Source organism: Artemia sp. Qi Xiang Cuo, chromosome 16 (assembly GCF_049724085.1).
Source record: "Artemia sp. Qi Xiang Cuo chromosome 16, ASM4972408v1, whole genome shotgun sequence".
Classification (NCBI taxonomy): Eukaryota; Metazoa; Arthropoda; class Branchiopoda; order Anostraca; family Artemiidae; genus Artemia; species Artemia sp. Qi Xiang Cuo.
In genome coordinates, this window is record NC_142809.1 from 14,794,778 (window position 1) to 14,810,970 (window position 16,193).

Genomic DNA, 16,193 nt, shown 5'->3' on the forward strand with positions numbered 1-16,193 from the left:
TTTCAATACTGTAAGAACCGGAAAAGAAAATATTTGTGAAATAATTCGTTTTCAGTTAAGCGCCAATGACGCAGTCGGTTTTTGGTTTTTATTTACAGTTAGGAAAGGAGACAGTATCCAAACACTTGTTTGTAGTGAAACTACATTCGTCTGTAACAACTTTAAAAAGAGCTAATAAACTAAACTGAATATTTGATGTATAATGATATTAATTGCTGAAAGTTCGTCAGTTCAAAATGTTACTATAATTTTAATGTTTGTTTTCATTATTAAGTACAAAAGAAAATATTTGCCATAAAATTGGTTTTCAGCAAAGCGCCAATGACACACTAGGCTTCAGACTTTTACAGTGAGAGAAGGAGTTCATACCCAAACTCTAGTGTGTGGTGATTTTTGATCATTTCAAGCTTGTTTTGCATATCAGTTTAATTTTTCATTTGTTTTAAGATCCATATATTTATATACATTGATATCTATTGTACGTTTGTTGGCATTGATTGTTTATTTAATTTCTGTTCGTTTTAAGTTTCATTTATAGTTCAATAGGAAAATATTTTGTTTCATTTTAAGCTTCATATTCATATTCAATCTAAGCATTACTCGCTTTAAGATCAATTTATTCATTTATATTACTACTTGTTGTATGTTTTTGCTATAATTGTTTATTTAATTTCTGTTCGTTTTGGGTTTCATTTATTCCTTAATAGTAATTTCTGGTCGTTTTTAGTTTGAATTTTAAAAGGTATTTGTATCTGTTGAGCTTAAGTTTAAAATGGCCTTTACTTTTCTTTGGAAAACTTATTTTTCGGAAAGTTTTTTTTAATCAATGTAGGGTAAACAAGCAGTTTCCAGACAAACCTTCTTTGGGGTTTTGAGGCCATGCCAAGGCAGGGTTATCCTATCTCTTTAATAGTGAACTCTTTTAGTTTGAGTGGCCAAAATATTTAGAACTGATTGGGCGGTCTTCTAACTTATAGAACCTGGATAAGAAGTCCGAAAAAACGACAGAAAACTAAAATCGCCTAATGCTGAACTGGAAAATAAATTTGCTATTGAGCTCAATGCGAGTCTTGCGGAATGTGAACGGGAAGTTGATTTTGTTGTGTCTAATTCGTCAGTCAGTGAGGCACTCTCGAAACTGAAGAAGAAGTTGTCGAGGGGATGTGGATAACCTGTGCGGATTGCATGTGCAAGCGGGATGTCAGAATCTTGTCGAGCAACTTTGTCTTCTGGATCAAAGGATTTTTAGTGCTGGGATTGTTCGAGACCTATTCTGCACGGGTGATATTACTCCTGTACCAAAAAAGGGAAAAAACGGGGGGCAGTGTTCTTCTTGCCTCCCTATTGCTGTTGCACCTCTACTTTGCAAATTATTTGGATTACATGTTGTAAATAGACTTAGTGCTAGTTGTAACACACCGGATAACCAATTTGGTTTCAAAAAGAACATGAGTAGAGAACGCATTATATGATTGCTAATTTGTTGATTGACGCCGATGATTCAAATGAGACACTGTATTTTGCCGGTCGCGATGTCAACCGCGCGTTCGACTCCGGTGTGCACCCTTAGATATTGTTGTCTGCTCGGAAGCGTAGCGTGGATAAGTCTATTGTACGCGTACTGAGGAATATGTATAGTAAATTAAAAGCGCGTGTAAATGTACCGTGTGTTAATGCTTTAGCCCCATCTTCTAGTCTTGTACCCGTAGAGAAGGGAATACGCCAAGGGGCACTAACATCGCCACCCCTATTCAATAATAGTATTATTTCATCGCAAGAACCGGTTCAGTCTACATGTATCTTTAGAGGTCCCAATGTTTCACTGATCGATTATGCCGACGACATTTTGAACGCGAGTAGAACAGTTGTAGGCATCGAAGAGACTTTCCGTATTTTGAGTAAGGAGTACGGTAACATAGGTTAGGTATTTCTTTCAATCCCCAGAAAAGTGAATTTCTCGTATATAATTTTTGGAACTTATACGATTAAGTCTTGGTCTAAGATTACGTACCTCGACCTTCCAATATGTAGCGATCTTAAAAAACTCGCGATTGCCTTGTTTCATTGTTCGCTGTAAAGACACGCAGAGCTTATGGAATTCTCGTTTCAATGAAGTGCCACTTTAACCGTTTTCTACTCGCAAGGGTGTATAACGCTTTTGTTTTGCCAAATGTGCTAGCCCTATCTCGGTTGTGGAAAATACTTACTCTGTCTGATCGCCGCAGTATCCGGTCTACTTTCTACAGATATGGCGAGTACCTTCTTTTTCTTCCAATTTGGATGATGATTGAGGAATTCGAAAATATCACTGAACTATCACTGAAGACCCCGAAGGTATTTTATATGAATTATGAAAGAGCGTAACAAAGCATCAAATGAAGTTTTCATTTTCATCCTAGTTAAATTATATGGCCCACTGCAAATTTACCATTAACTTTACTCCCCCCCCCCTCCACCCTCCCTAATGTACAAATATATACCCTGAATTGTCGACGGCAAAGTTTCGAATCGCAAAATTCAGCTCTATTTTTGTCGACAGTATTTGAAAAAATTGAAATGGTAGGAAAGTGGTTTGAATTGAAAATCAAGTATTTTCCAGGTTAGGTTATAACTTCTTTGTGTGGTTACAAAATGAAATACCTTTGGAACCCCTTTAAGGGCTCAAGATGCAATTTGCGAAAGAAGCGATTATTAAATTATGAAAGAGCATAAAAAAAGGCATCAAATGATGCTTTCACTTTCAACCTAGCAAAATTCGATCCGAAATATCGATATTGATTGTCGAAAGTAAAAATATTGATATATCGATAAATCAAAATATCGCCCAACACTAGTTAAAGGTGCTAGAATATGCTTGAAAATCATAGGCAGCGCCTATTAAATTAAGAACGATGTTGGCACAATGTATTATTCATTTGTTTAGACCAGGACACTTCGTTTCGAAGGACTTGCCGCAGAAACTTCGAAAAGGGCTCATTCGATTGGAAATTCAAAAGGCTAGTGCCCTTTTTAATAGTCGAAAGCCATTTTGTTCAACGTAGTAAAAAGTTATGGAAATTAGGTCTTTGAGGATGACCCCCCTCCTCCCCCCACAACCCTAAGTTCTAGGGTTGTAACTTATACCCTGGGGGCACATAAGATTTTTTATAGAATGCATGGTCGTAGAAACTTCAAAAATGGTTCAATCGATTGGAAATTCAAAGGGCTAGTTCCCTTTTTAACAGTCGAAAGTGATTAGAGAGCAACTAACCTCCCTCTCACACCCACCATTTGCCCAAACACATCCAATCAAAATTTTGAGATAGCCATTTTGTTCAACGTAGTTGAAATTCCTTGAAATTAGGTCTCTGAGGATGACAAACCCCCGAAAGCCTTCAGGGCAAGGGTTGTAAGTTATACCCTTAGGGCATATAAGGTTTTTTATAGAAAAGGTTATAGAGCCCTTTAGTGTCGAACTGATGAGGCCGTTGTTCCTCGATAGGCTAAACCGGAGCTTCTTCAAATAATGATAAATAAGAGCAGGATAACCAGTAAGAGAACAGATTAAAAATCTTGATTCCCGGAATGCATCTCTTGATAAGTGCCAGGACCTAGCCATTAAAATAAAACAGAGAAGAAAAAAACAACAGAGCTAATTTTTATTATGAAAATTTGTTTTTAAAGAAGCCATTCTTGGAGCCATTCTTAAAATATCTACAAATCCGCGGCAGAAATAAAACAATAGAATATGAACAAATCAAGGTTAAGCATTAAAGGTTTCGCTGGTCAGAATTTGACGATCTTCGACCCCGACCGACATCACTAATGCACACCCAATCACCTTCCACATTCCTTTTCCAAAGACTAACCTGAAATCAAATTTAAAAACAAATTAAAAAAAGGAAAATCTGGCATATTATAACGGGAACAGCAGTAAAGCCTGTCAGACGATCAGCTTAAGGGAAAAAACTGCAGTGTGCAGTCATTTATGAAGAAAAATGGTTTTGCCCTCACTCCCAGCACAAAACTAAAAGTCATATTGACAAAGAGGCGCTAATCAACGAAAATTCGGGGGGAGGGAGGGGATCGAAATCAATTTTTTTGTTTTTTTTTTCAATGAGAGCATCAAACATCAAAAAGGACATTTTTCAGAAGCTATTTCCTTTAATGGCGCCCATGCACCTTGCCCCCTCTCCTAACAATAAACGACTTTAGAGTCTCCCCAGCCATAAGAAAAAAAAGGGGTAAACTTAGTAAAATTACAAACATGGAAATATTTTTTACGAATAGGAAAGACCTCTTCTTCCTCCTTTATTCAAATTCTTTATGCAGCTAGCGCAAAATAGTCAAATATTGACTTTTCCAATCCAAAAATCCCACGTTTACACGAAAAAAGAATATATTCTAAATACCTGCAGCATCTAAATACTCAATAATAAGAATAAGCACGTACCTAGCCGATTGGTTAGCACACTAGACTTGAAATTCTTTTTCCGTGAGGACAAAGTTTCGAGTCCTGGCTTCGTTGGTTATTTGGTTTGGTACGGGGGTCAGTGGCGTGACTATGTAAGCTCAGCCAGAGTCGACCCAGTTATAAACGGGTACCTGGAGAAATCTGGAGAAAGTAAACAGGAAGGGTGTGCGAAAGCAAAGACTAGTCCCAATCCCTCATTGTACTTCCTGGCTGAAAGGCCAAGAAACGGAAATCAACACAGTCAATAGGGATTGTAAAGTACAATGCCGTATTCTTTACTTTTACCTTACTTGCAGCATTTGCCAATAGAAAAAAAAAATCAAGTATGCGGCTCAAATCCACTATTTAATCCCTCTATTAAATAAAATCCCTCTATTTAATTATTCATAATAGGTTCTACCGACTGAGCTAGTAGGGTTTTGTTAGCAAGTTTTACACCTTTGGTATACTTAAATATAAAAATAAACCGATTTTCTCTAGAATTTATGGATACAGCCAATTACTGGATCAAGAAATGTATGACTAAAATACCAAAAAAATTGATCGTTAAAGGGCATTTATTTATTGAAAAACCGAACGAAATTTATTATTCTTAATAATAACTAAATCTAGTAATTAATCATTTGAGCAGATGGGACCATTCATTTCGATTTCAATCAATTTTGCATTTGTGAATCAAATCTGTATTTGTATGTAGATTTGATATACATTATGCGCGAAAGAGCGACTGTACTATACAGCATTGACTATAATAAAAAATAATAACTGAAAAAATAAAATAAAAAAAGGTGAGAAAACGAGGATTTTGTAAGCCAGTGGCCACTGGCTTACAAAATCCTCGTTTTCTCACCTTATTTTATTTTTTTCAGTTATTATTTTCTCTCCTCTCTTAGTTTCATATGTCATGTATAGCCAGTGTGGTCCTAGAATGTATATACAGCCTTGCTAGAAGCTGCCGGTTGAATCTGAGTTTACAAGATAGAATGGAGGCGTAAGATGCTGAAATTCAGTTTTTTATTTGGTCTAGAAGTTTGGGGGGGGGGGGGCTGACAAACCTACCTGCAAACCCAGATAAACAAGGTGATCAATGAAATTGTCTGTTACGACACAGTTCTAACAATCTCCCTCATAAAACAGGTAGTTTTTCAGACATTCTGGTATATTAAAATTTTTTAACGTTGTTAGATGTTTTTGTACAATCTAGATGTTCTTTGATTACATTCCGGCACATTGATTTCAATGTACTGTCAGACTCTTTGTAGACAGCATTAAATCCGCACCGCAAACAATATGAATTTAAGCTACGAATTTGTACAATTGACTCCCCAGAATTCACTGTTATTTTTACTTTCTTTAAATAAAATAATTTTTTTCTTTTTTTTATTTTTTTTCTAATTAATTTTTTTCTAATTTTTTTATAAAAAAAAAATACTCTAAAATAATCTTTTTTCTTATTAATTTTCTAATAAAACTAAGTTAAAAAAAATACACTAAAATAATCTTTTTTCTTATTAAATTTCTAATAATTTTTTTTTAATACTCGAAAACAATCTTTTCTCTTATTAAATTTCTAATAAATTTTTTTTTCTTTTCTTTAATTAATATGATTGTGATAGTGATTTCTTTCAGTAATTCACTTAGAGCAACACACCCAATCCCAATTAAATAGTCTTTTCAAGCCATTTCGTATCTCCTCTTAATTCAAGTGTTAGAAGCAAGACAATGTTAAGTGCTTCTATTGTGAAGGCAGCGATATTTAACCCATCCTAGACGGCAATACCAAAAATATGTATCATCTGTGCAATATTTACAAACATTATCAACCTTTATTTTGACATAGATTCGAGCATGGTGATGATTACTTAAAAATGTTCCTGATAATTCTTCGCATATAATATGCGAAGAATGAAGATATGATGAGATAATTCTAATCCAAGTAAAGATGATTTTTTTTTCTTGTATTTAGTTGTTATATATTTTATTCTTATATATATATATATATGTGCAGAAAGATCTGATCCACAGACATTTCCAGAGGGGAGTCTTGGGACGAAAGGATATTCTAATCCAAGTATGAAGATAATTCTTCATACTTGGGTCGCGTCCATACAAATTAATGTCAAACTTTAGAATAGAAAAACTGTTGTAAACCAAAATATAAAACGATAAAAATCGAGTAAATCAGTTAAACATACATTGCTAAAACCACAAGATGCAGCGAGAACATGACCGGCGATCGACCAACTCACTTGCCAAACTCCAACATTAAATCAGTTTAAGTTAAATCAGTTTAAATCAGATTAAGTTAAGTCGAACTTAATCAGTCATCATTAAATCGAATTAATCGATTTAATTCCGATAAATCGATTTAAAATAATTTAAAAAATTTGAAATTTAAAAAAATTTAAAAAGTTAAAATTTAAAAAAGGCCGAATTAAATCGAATTGATCACTTAAATCGGCCAACATACCTTGTTATCACCACAAGATACAGCGAGAATGTCCCCAGTGATGGACCAGCTTACATGCCAAACTACATCACTGAATCGGTTTAAGACCTGTGAGTTCCAAGTTGCAGAGGAGCCATCATTGGTCCAAATCATAACACTTTGGTCCTAAAAAAAAAGAAAGTAAAATAACCTACAACAGTAAGAAGGAAGACCGAGCTTGAAGTAAACTGATGTTCGATATTATCAAGCCTGACATCAGGAACTAAATTCTCTCAAGATTTGTATTACCACCAAAACGTTAACATAGGATATTTATTTCAAAAAAATGTGATCATAAGTCGTGAAAAGGGACATTAATAATAGGAAGGAAAAAAAACAAGCAAACAACTACAAAACATGGGCAGCGCCTGTACCAATAATAAGAAGCGGAAACTAGCAGAATTTTTTTTTTTTTTTTTTTGTAATATAGGGGACAAAGGTATTTTCGTATTTGAAGGTAAGTCAGCAAATGAGAGAAAAGACAGGAACAAGCTAGGAAAAGGATCGAGAAGGGCGGAATCTGGGCAGGGGGTGTGTTTTCGGAAAAATGTGTTCCGTGCGAGGAAACAGTACTAATTTAGAGTCACCTTCCAAACTGACAGAGAAGAAGATTTCAAAGAACACACTAATTTTCACAATTAAAGGGTAATTTCCACATATTCTGTGTTTATTTGCTTAAAAAACATATTGTGTCACAAATACTGTTCAATACATGTATTTAAGTAACAGAAATTTGGTGGATGATCCTCCTAGCCTCTTAGCCGGTTCTTGTTAAAATGTTAGCCTTGCAATATAGGATTTATATCCTTTCGTCCCAGGAATCCCCTTTGAAAATGTCTGTGGATCAGATCTTTCTGCACATATATATATATATATATAGGAATAAAATATATAGTACCTAAATACAACAAAAAAAAAGCAGAAGTCAACACCAGTCCTCCCGTCCAAGCTTTAGGATTGAACTTTAAAACAAAATAAGAACAATATTTTCAAGTCACACCGATCCTAGTATAGTTTCTTTCTTACGTCACAGTAAAGACAAAGGCAGCGTTTCTGGACCACTAAGAGTTTCTGAAACATAAAATTCCCAAACAAAGCTTAAAATTAAGCCGAAAACAGGAACTCGCATATTGCTACCAAGAAATTCAAAATATAAGTTGAGCTTTAAAAAGATATATACCCTCTCTCAAGGTCGTATCCAGGGGATGGGTTTTACCGGGCTTGAACCCCCCCCCCCTCCCCCGCCCCGAATTTTTTTCAGACACGTTAAAACCAAAAAAATGCATGTAAACAAATTTTGATGCATTTTAAAAGTGTTTTGTACTTTAAAATGCATTACTCTAGAGTATTGTTACGAACACTCCTTGGAGGGTATAAAACTTAAAAAAAAGACAACAACAACAAAAAAAAAGGGTAAAAATAGGCGAATTACATGGAAATTATAGAAGCAACTTTTCAAATTATAGAAGGAAACATTTCTTTCTTTTTTCTTTTATCTTGAAGGGGTAAACGAAAATAAAACTTGACATAAGAGTGGAATGTCATAAACTCGTAGGATAAAACACTTACAATGAAAAAAATATGGAATCTATAAAAAAAAAAAAAAAAAAAAACTTTAAATATTATTTCAGTCATTTATTTCAGAACAATAATGTAATTCCTGCAACTGACAATTTTTCGTACTAGCGGTTTAAGAATTGCGGTCAAACCGTGTTGAATCATACTATTTTTGCACGTAATTATACCAACAGAATTATATGCCGTAAAATGAAAACGCCTTAATTCGTTGCTGGGTTGAATACTGAAAATATGGAAACAATCTTTGCACAACTCTCCGAAGCTAAAAATGAAGTAAAGTCTTATTAGTCTCAGCATTCATATGTGGACTAAAGAAAATGGCCCACTTTGTAGGCTTCTTAGCTATCAAAAGGCCGGTTTTGTCGACTCGACCTCTACTCGCTTGGGCCTTTAGCCCTTGCAGGCTTGTTATTATGACGTCGTACTTAAAAGTTGTGACTTGGCGTTCAGTCAGAGTAGCAAAAATTGCGGATACAGATATTTGTTGTTTTTATTTCTTAGTTTTGGATTTGATTTGTTTTTAGGTTATTTTAGTTTTTATCTTTGTTTTCTTAGCGTTGAAGCCGCCTTGTTTCATACAGGCGAAATATCCGCGTCGCTTTATTTTTGTCTTTTTCTTCTACTGACCGGACTCCTGTTTGGTTTCTTCGTCATGAGAGTTCTCTCTCTCTTTGTGTTTTTGAAGTTTTCTCTTCCAGTGAAAAAAGACCCCGCCCCCCCGTCTCTTGAATTTATCTAATCAGAGAAGATTACATAGATAAGTTTCAGTTCCAATTGGTCCTCTCATTAATAAATATATAGCGAGCAAAGAGACAGACAGAAAAGTGAAGCTCTTTAAATCATAGATAGAAAAACTAGGTCAATTTTAAATAGAATAAGCAAGTAGAAGAAAAACAAGTGCAATTACCTGCGAACAGCTGGCAATCAAAGGTTTCTCAATACCAAAAGATGGTGCCCAAGCAACGTCCCTGACCCAATCAAGATGGCCCTCTAACTTTGTCTCAGGAATCCATTGATCATTTTCTTCTCTGCAAAGAAATAATCCTTTGAATAGCCATTCAGATGCAGGTAGATAGGTCCAATGCGAAACTCATACAAAATTCGGTACTTGTATGATAAACCCCCTACCGCTCAAGTTGTTCATTCATTGACGCATTATAAAACCGTTTTGTTTGTTTTTTTTCGTTAGTTTCTTTCAGCTTAGCGTGAGACAAGACAAAGAGAAGTGACAGAATACGCGGAAAATATGTAATTTAGGCTGTATATTTACACGCTAAGGAGGGGGGGGGTAAATTATTTAGATAATGTGAACTTAGAAAACAATTCTTACTACATAATATGAAGAATAATTGTACCTAACACATAAGGCATGCAGACCCCCTATACTTTACCCCCAGCCCCCTAATGTGCAAATATATAGCCCAAATTTGTTTCTAAAGTATTATATTTTTATCTTACTTTGGTATATTTCACTAAGATTAAGCGTCAGAAGTACATATTAGAAGAATATTAGGTTGGGGTCAAATCCAACCCGAAAAAATTTAATCCAATAAATCCCGCAAAACTTAACCCATACACAACTGAACACAAAGAAAACTCAACGCAAACGGTTACTAGAAATTAAATTTAGTCTTTAAGGAGCATGCATAACTACACACTAGGAACTACCTTAACCCAGGGACTTTCCCTTCTCTGAAGACTTTCTGATATATGCTTTAAAATGCATGATAACATAGAAAACACGGGCACAAAGAATAGTTAGTTTTTTTATTCTATAAGGTGATGGACACTCACAGAGCAATGCCATACGTAAATGACGGCTACACTAAATCAAAAGCAGCCAATTTATGAAACATAACTTATTGGCACCATAATGACCTATGACACAGAAGGAAATATGTGTCAACTTCCACTATTTTTATCATCTATGTTTACATTTTTAAACTGAAATTTAATTTTTGTTAATTGTTTTTTGTTTTTTTTTCATTTTATGCAAATATGCAACACCAAACATAATAGAATTGCCTTAGTGTTGCACACCAAGGCAATTCCTTGGCTTATCTCATCCATTATCTTGTGGCAGTGAAAATAGGGAATACAATTTTGAAAGTTTTGCCCGCATAAGCTCTCTTGATTGGCTAGAAATGACAACTTTAATCTATTTCAAACTAAATTTGTAGTTTTAGCTAAGCACCGAATTTTACTTGTCAAAGGTCATTGCCAAGACATTGAAATCTGGCTAGACACGTGTCTAGATATGGGATTGTAGCTAGACACACATGTGAACGCCGCTTTAAGGAATAAAAGTGTAAGAAAGAAGGGACAATAATTGATGTCCCATTGAACTTTGTAAACCAAGAAATTGCTCCGCAAACCAATGGACCAGAGAAAAATAATAAAGGAATGATGTAGAATTTTGCCCTTTCTAGGAATGATGTAGAATTTTGCCCTTTCTTACTCTAAGGGATATAAAAAATTGTATTGCATAATCCCGCATCCATGAGTTAAGGGGGCAAATGACCAAAAAGGGCAAGTTAGCTATTGCATAGTAATAATAGCCTTTAATGTAACTAATAGTAGGAAATTAGTAGCAGCAGTGGTAGGAGAAGCCTAGGAGAAGTGGTTGGAGAACACGATTTTGGACTTTTACCTTGCAATATTAGCCTCAGATTTGTAATCATAATCCTCAGAAATCTGTAATTAACTTTAAAGAGTACAAAATTACCTCCAAATAACAATGACGTTATCACATCCTCCAGTGACAAAGCGCTTTGGGGCAATGACAACCTCTTTAGCTGACATCAAACCATCGATATTGCTCGTTGGAACAGACGGTGCCCAACTAATCGCATTGCATCCAATCTAAAATTTTGATCCAGATTTCAATAACGTAAATATCCCAATGAATTTGAATGACAAAATATATTACAGAATGTCTTTGCTTTTTCTTAAGAAGAGGATAGAAAAGGAATATTCATTGAGATTTTTGCTTCGGGCAGCTTAATGTATTGACAGGTTTGTATTAACAGTAATGATGATTATGTTGCTACAAAAAAAAAAAAAAAAAAAAAAACAGTCATATTAAAACTGAAAAAACAACCATGCACTAGCAGATGAGAATAGGGAACACCAAAAATAACAAGTTATTATCAATGAAACCCTTCAAAAAACGATTTGAACAAGATCGTAAAAGCCAATTGTGAGAAAAATTTTGTCTTTAGAAAATAATAAATATTTTAGCTTTTCCTGCACTTATAATACAAAATAATCGACCAAGTTTTTGTATAATGAAGTGTTTTAGAAAAACAAACAATAACAAATGATAATGATTTTAACTCTTTTTGCACTTATAATACACAATAATCGACCAAGTTGTGTGTTGAAAATCTGAACACTTATTAGAAAATAAAATCAAAGAAAATTATCACTTAATAGAAGCTTCAGCAGCAGGAATAGATTGCGAAGTCTTAATGACCTTGGTTAAACTGTGTAACAAGTACTCAATGTATTTCCAATTCCGTAATTCTTTTTACCTGCAAATTAATGGCTTAGCGATGGACGCGCCCTTCTCCGGGTTACTGGTTAATATTTATGTGAAACATATTGAAAATTGGGCATTTTTTTAGATCACCTTAATACCTACGATAGAAATTTACAGTTTACTTTAGAAATAGAAATCGCAAATAAAATCCCATTCCTAGATGTGTTAGTTATTCGTAGTTTCGATAAACTCAATTTTACTATTTATAGAAAACCAACACACAATAATAGATATTTGCATTTTAAATCAAACCATCCCCCCAAGTTAAAAGAGCAGTCGTAATAACCCTCGTCGATCGTGCCTTAAACATTTGTTCTGATTCCCACATCACAGCAGAATTAAACTTTATCAAGGACATACTTTTTAGAAATGGGTATCCTATTTTATTTATCAATAGTGTAATTCACTGTAGACTGAAAAGACATTCCCGTAAAATTAATGATAGTTTACCATGTGAGATTTCTGACAAGCCCTTAAACATAATTTACCTCCCCTACATCCCAAAAATCACTACAAATCTTAAAAAAGTTCGCACAAAAAATAATCTGTATGTAGTATTCACAAATAATCTTAAAATCATAAATTTTCTAAATTCTGGTAAAGATAAAATCCCAGTTACTCGCCAAGAGGGGTCTATCAAATACCATGCGATTGTGGCAAATATTATGTAGGTAGAACTCACCAGAATTTAGAAAAGCGCATACAACAGCATAAAGATGATATAGTCAAAGCTCTAACTTCTAATATTTCCACTGTTTCATTTGATTCTACATTAGGGAGCCATATTTTTGAAAATACTAGCCACAACATACTTTTTGATCAATCTGCCCTTATTAGCAATGACCTAGCCATAAAGCAGGTAGTCCGAGAATCAATTGAAATCAGACTTAAGATTAATAATAATATTTCCTTAAATAGGGACTTTGGGGAATATAGAATAAATACTCTAGATATAAATTTAGTGAAAAATGATCTTACAAAATACCATAAAAAACCAATAGAAATTAACACAAAATCGGTCCCGTTACGACCTCGGGGGTTAGCTGCCATCAAGGTTAGACAGATACTAGAAATATGTTTTTGAATTAATCTTCTTTTAATTCTTTAGATTGCCTTGTTGCATCTCACTTTTTTATCAGTCCTAGTTGAACTTTGCTGAAGTAAGAATGCTGGGACTGCTTTCAAAAAATTTTATTTTTGGTTTTATTGGTCGAATGTTGTTGTGAGTCTTTCATCTTTTATATATTTATGTCTTGTTGAGGAAGGCCCTTGGACATAGGGCCGAAATATTCATTCAAATTATCTCCACTGTCTTGCAAAAAGATTTCTCTATTGTTCTTCGTGCTTTTGTTGTTTGTAATGTAGTCACAACGCGTTCTTTTTTTTCGGGGGGGGGGGAGGTTTTTTTTAAACAAAGGCATTTCGTATATAAGGATTTGCCTTAGAAACTTCGAAAAGGGCTCATTCGATTGAAAGTTGCAAGTTCTATTGCCCATTCTAATAGTCGAAAGTGATTGGAGGGCAACCAGCCCCCTCCCAACCACGCCCATCGTTTCCCCAAATACATCCAATCAAAATTTTTAGATAACCATTTTGTTCAGCGTAGATGCAAGGTCTAGTAATTATGTCTTTGAAGATTACAACCCCCCCCCCCCGAGCCCTCAGGGCAAGGGTTGTATGTTATGCCCTTGTGGCATATAAGTTTTTTTTATGGAAAGAGTGATCGTATAACTTCGGAGGAGGCTCATTGGATAGGAAATTGAAAATTCTAGTACTTTTTTTAATATTCAAAAGTGAATGGAGGGCAACCAGCCCCCCCCCTCATTGACAACCCCCTCCCATGGCTCTCGGGGCCAGGGCTATAATTTATACTAGTTGCCCATTGTTAACATTTGAAGTTTTTATGGAAAGGGTGGTCGTATAAACTTCAGATGTGGCTCATTCAATTGGATATCAGAATTTCTAATGTACTTTTTAAGAGTTAAAAGTGACAGGAGGGCAACTAGACCCCCCCCCCCCGTCTTGCTTTCTCCATATGCATCCGATAGAAATCTTGAGATAGTCACTTTGTTCAAAATATTCTACAGTTTCCATAAAAATGCCTTTGGTGTTGCAATAGCCCCTCAGAACCTGGGGGCAAGGGTTGTAAGTTATGTCCGGAAGGCATTTAAGTTTTTATGGAATGGGTAGCCGTATAAATTTTGGATAGGGCTCATTTGATTGGACATTGGAAGTTATAGTGATCTTTTTAAAGAGTCAAAGGTGAATCTAGGGCAACCAGCACCACCCCCCCCCCTTCCCAAAACCATCATTTTCCAAAACAAATATCCAATCAAAATTTTGAGACATTTATTTTCTTCAGCATAGTTGAAAGATCCTTCAATTATACCTTTGAGGACGACAACCCCCTCACAGCCCCCAGAACAAGGGCTGTAAATTAGGCAATTCGTTCACTGTCAACATATAGTATATGTTAGTGTGAAAGGTATACCTGTTTGACCGTTACTTTCCAAAAAAAACAAAGGGCATCCAGGTGAGCCTTTCAGAGAAGGTTGAGAGGAGTGCTGACCTAAATCACAACATGTTATGTGTATACGGCCTGTCAAAAGGGCGTAGCTCAGGAATGAATGAGTATATTAATTTGGAACTTTCAGGAAATAATAATAATAATATGATGCGAAAAACAGTCTTGCGCCTCTATCTACACAAATTTAAATAATCAAATGCTTTTTCACTATAATGATTGTCAATCTTGTTCTTAAATGCATTGACTGAATCTGAGTTGACAGTGTCTGATGGTAGTGTGTTCCACTTGGAGACAATGCGGTTGCTGAATGCCCACCTACCAACATCTCTTCTGAAACGTTCTTCGGTTAGCTTAAACTCGTGACCTCTCAGGTTATTATTCTTGAATGTTATTATCTCTTCTGGAGGGATGTTGTCGTAGTATCTGTTGCGTATTTTATATACTTCAATAAGGTTTCTTCTCAAATATCGGTCTGAGAGACTTGGGAGCGACAATTTTTTCAAACAGTCTTGGTATGGTAAGTCTCTAAGTGATGGAACAAATTTAGTAGCCCTCCTTCGGAAAATTTTTCTATTGCATTGCTGTCTTCTTGAAAAAATGGTCTGGCTGTTGTATGACCGTATTCGATCATTGGTCTCACTAACGATTTGAAGAGTGTAGAAAACAGCGTTGAGTCAGTAAGAGAGAAATTTCTTCGAATAATTCCCAAGACTTGTGATGACTTAGAGATGATTGACTGGTAGTGCCTGGTGAAAGTCATGTCACTGTCTATTGTCACTCCCAAATCTCGCTTTTCTTCTTGTATAGGTATCTGTTGTCATTCAAAGCAGTAGTGCCGAGAAATGTGTTTTGGGCCTAGCCAAACATGACAACTTTTTTCTGTATTCACTTCCATGCTCTGTTTTTTCATCCATTGTGCTATTTTGTTTAAGTCTTGCTGGAGTATTTCTGTATCTTGAAAGCTTGTTATTGCATGAAAGATTTTTGTGTCATCTGCATAAAGAGGTATCTCAGAATCAATGTTATTTGGGAGATCATTTATGTAAATATTGAATAGTAAAGGCCCCAGAACACTACCTTGAACTACTCCACTTGTGACTTTTGTCTGATTGCTGCTAAGATATCCCTCCACTCTCACTCGCTGAGATCTGAGGAAATGATAAGGTAGATGATCAATTGACCAAAAAGGTAATATTTGTACGGTACTACTACTACTACTACAACTACCATCACAGTTACTGCTTCCACTACTACAACCACAGTACGGCATTTAGAATTTTGGAGGTAAATTTGAACTAAATCAAAGACATTATGTGCATGTACACTGTCAAAAGAGCGTATCTCATGAATGGATTTGAGTATTAAGTTAGAACTTTCAGAAAATGCTAAAAGGGGAAGATCAGCTGACCAAAAGCCAATATGCATATGCTCCTACTAATACTATTGCCTCTGCTACATTTACTACAACGTACTACTGCTGCTACTTCAACTACTACCTCTATTAAAACTACTTGTAAGGCTATGAGTATGAGCATTAACATTAGAATCACAGAAGTATACAAATATAAGGGTTATCAAAAGCATATATCAGCTATGTCATAGCAAC

At 35.1% G+C, this 16,193-nt stretch overlaps 1 protein-coding gene across 1 annotated transcript in view; it reads right to left on the reverse strand.

The window, feature by feature from the left end:
* Window positions 1-3,623: 3,623 nt before the first annotated feature.
* The window catches only part of LOC148942608 (protein SEC13 homolog), a 45,045-nt gene continuing 32,475 nt past the window's right edge, over window positions 3,624-16,193 (reverse strand). The window contains exons 6-9 of the mRNA XM_089102753.1: window positions 11,245-11,381; window positions 9,427-9,547; window positions 6,924-7,067; window positions 3,624-3,848 (exon numbers count right to left, since the gene is read on the reverse strand). Coding sequence (XP_088958879.1) covers window positions 3,750-3,848; window positions 6,924-7,067; window positions 9,427-9,547; window positions 11,245-11,381 — 501 coding nt within the window. The 3' untranslated portion in view covers window positions 3,624-3,749. The remainder of the gene's footprint in view (window positions 3,849-6,923; window positions 7,068-9,426; window positions 9,548-11,244; window positions 11,382-16,193) is intronic.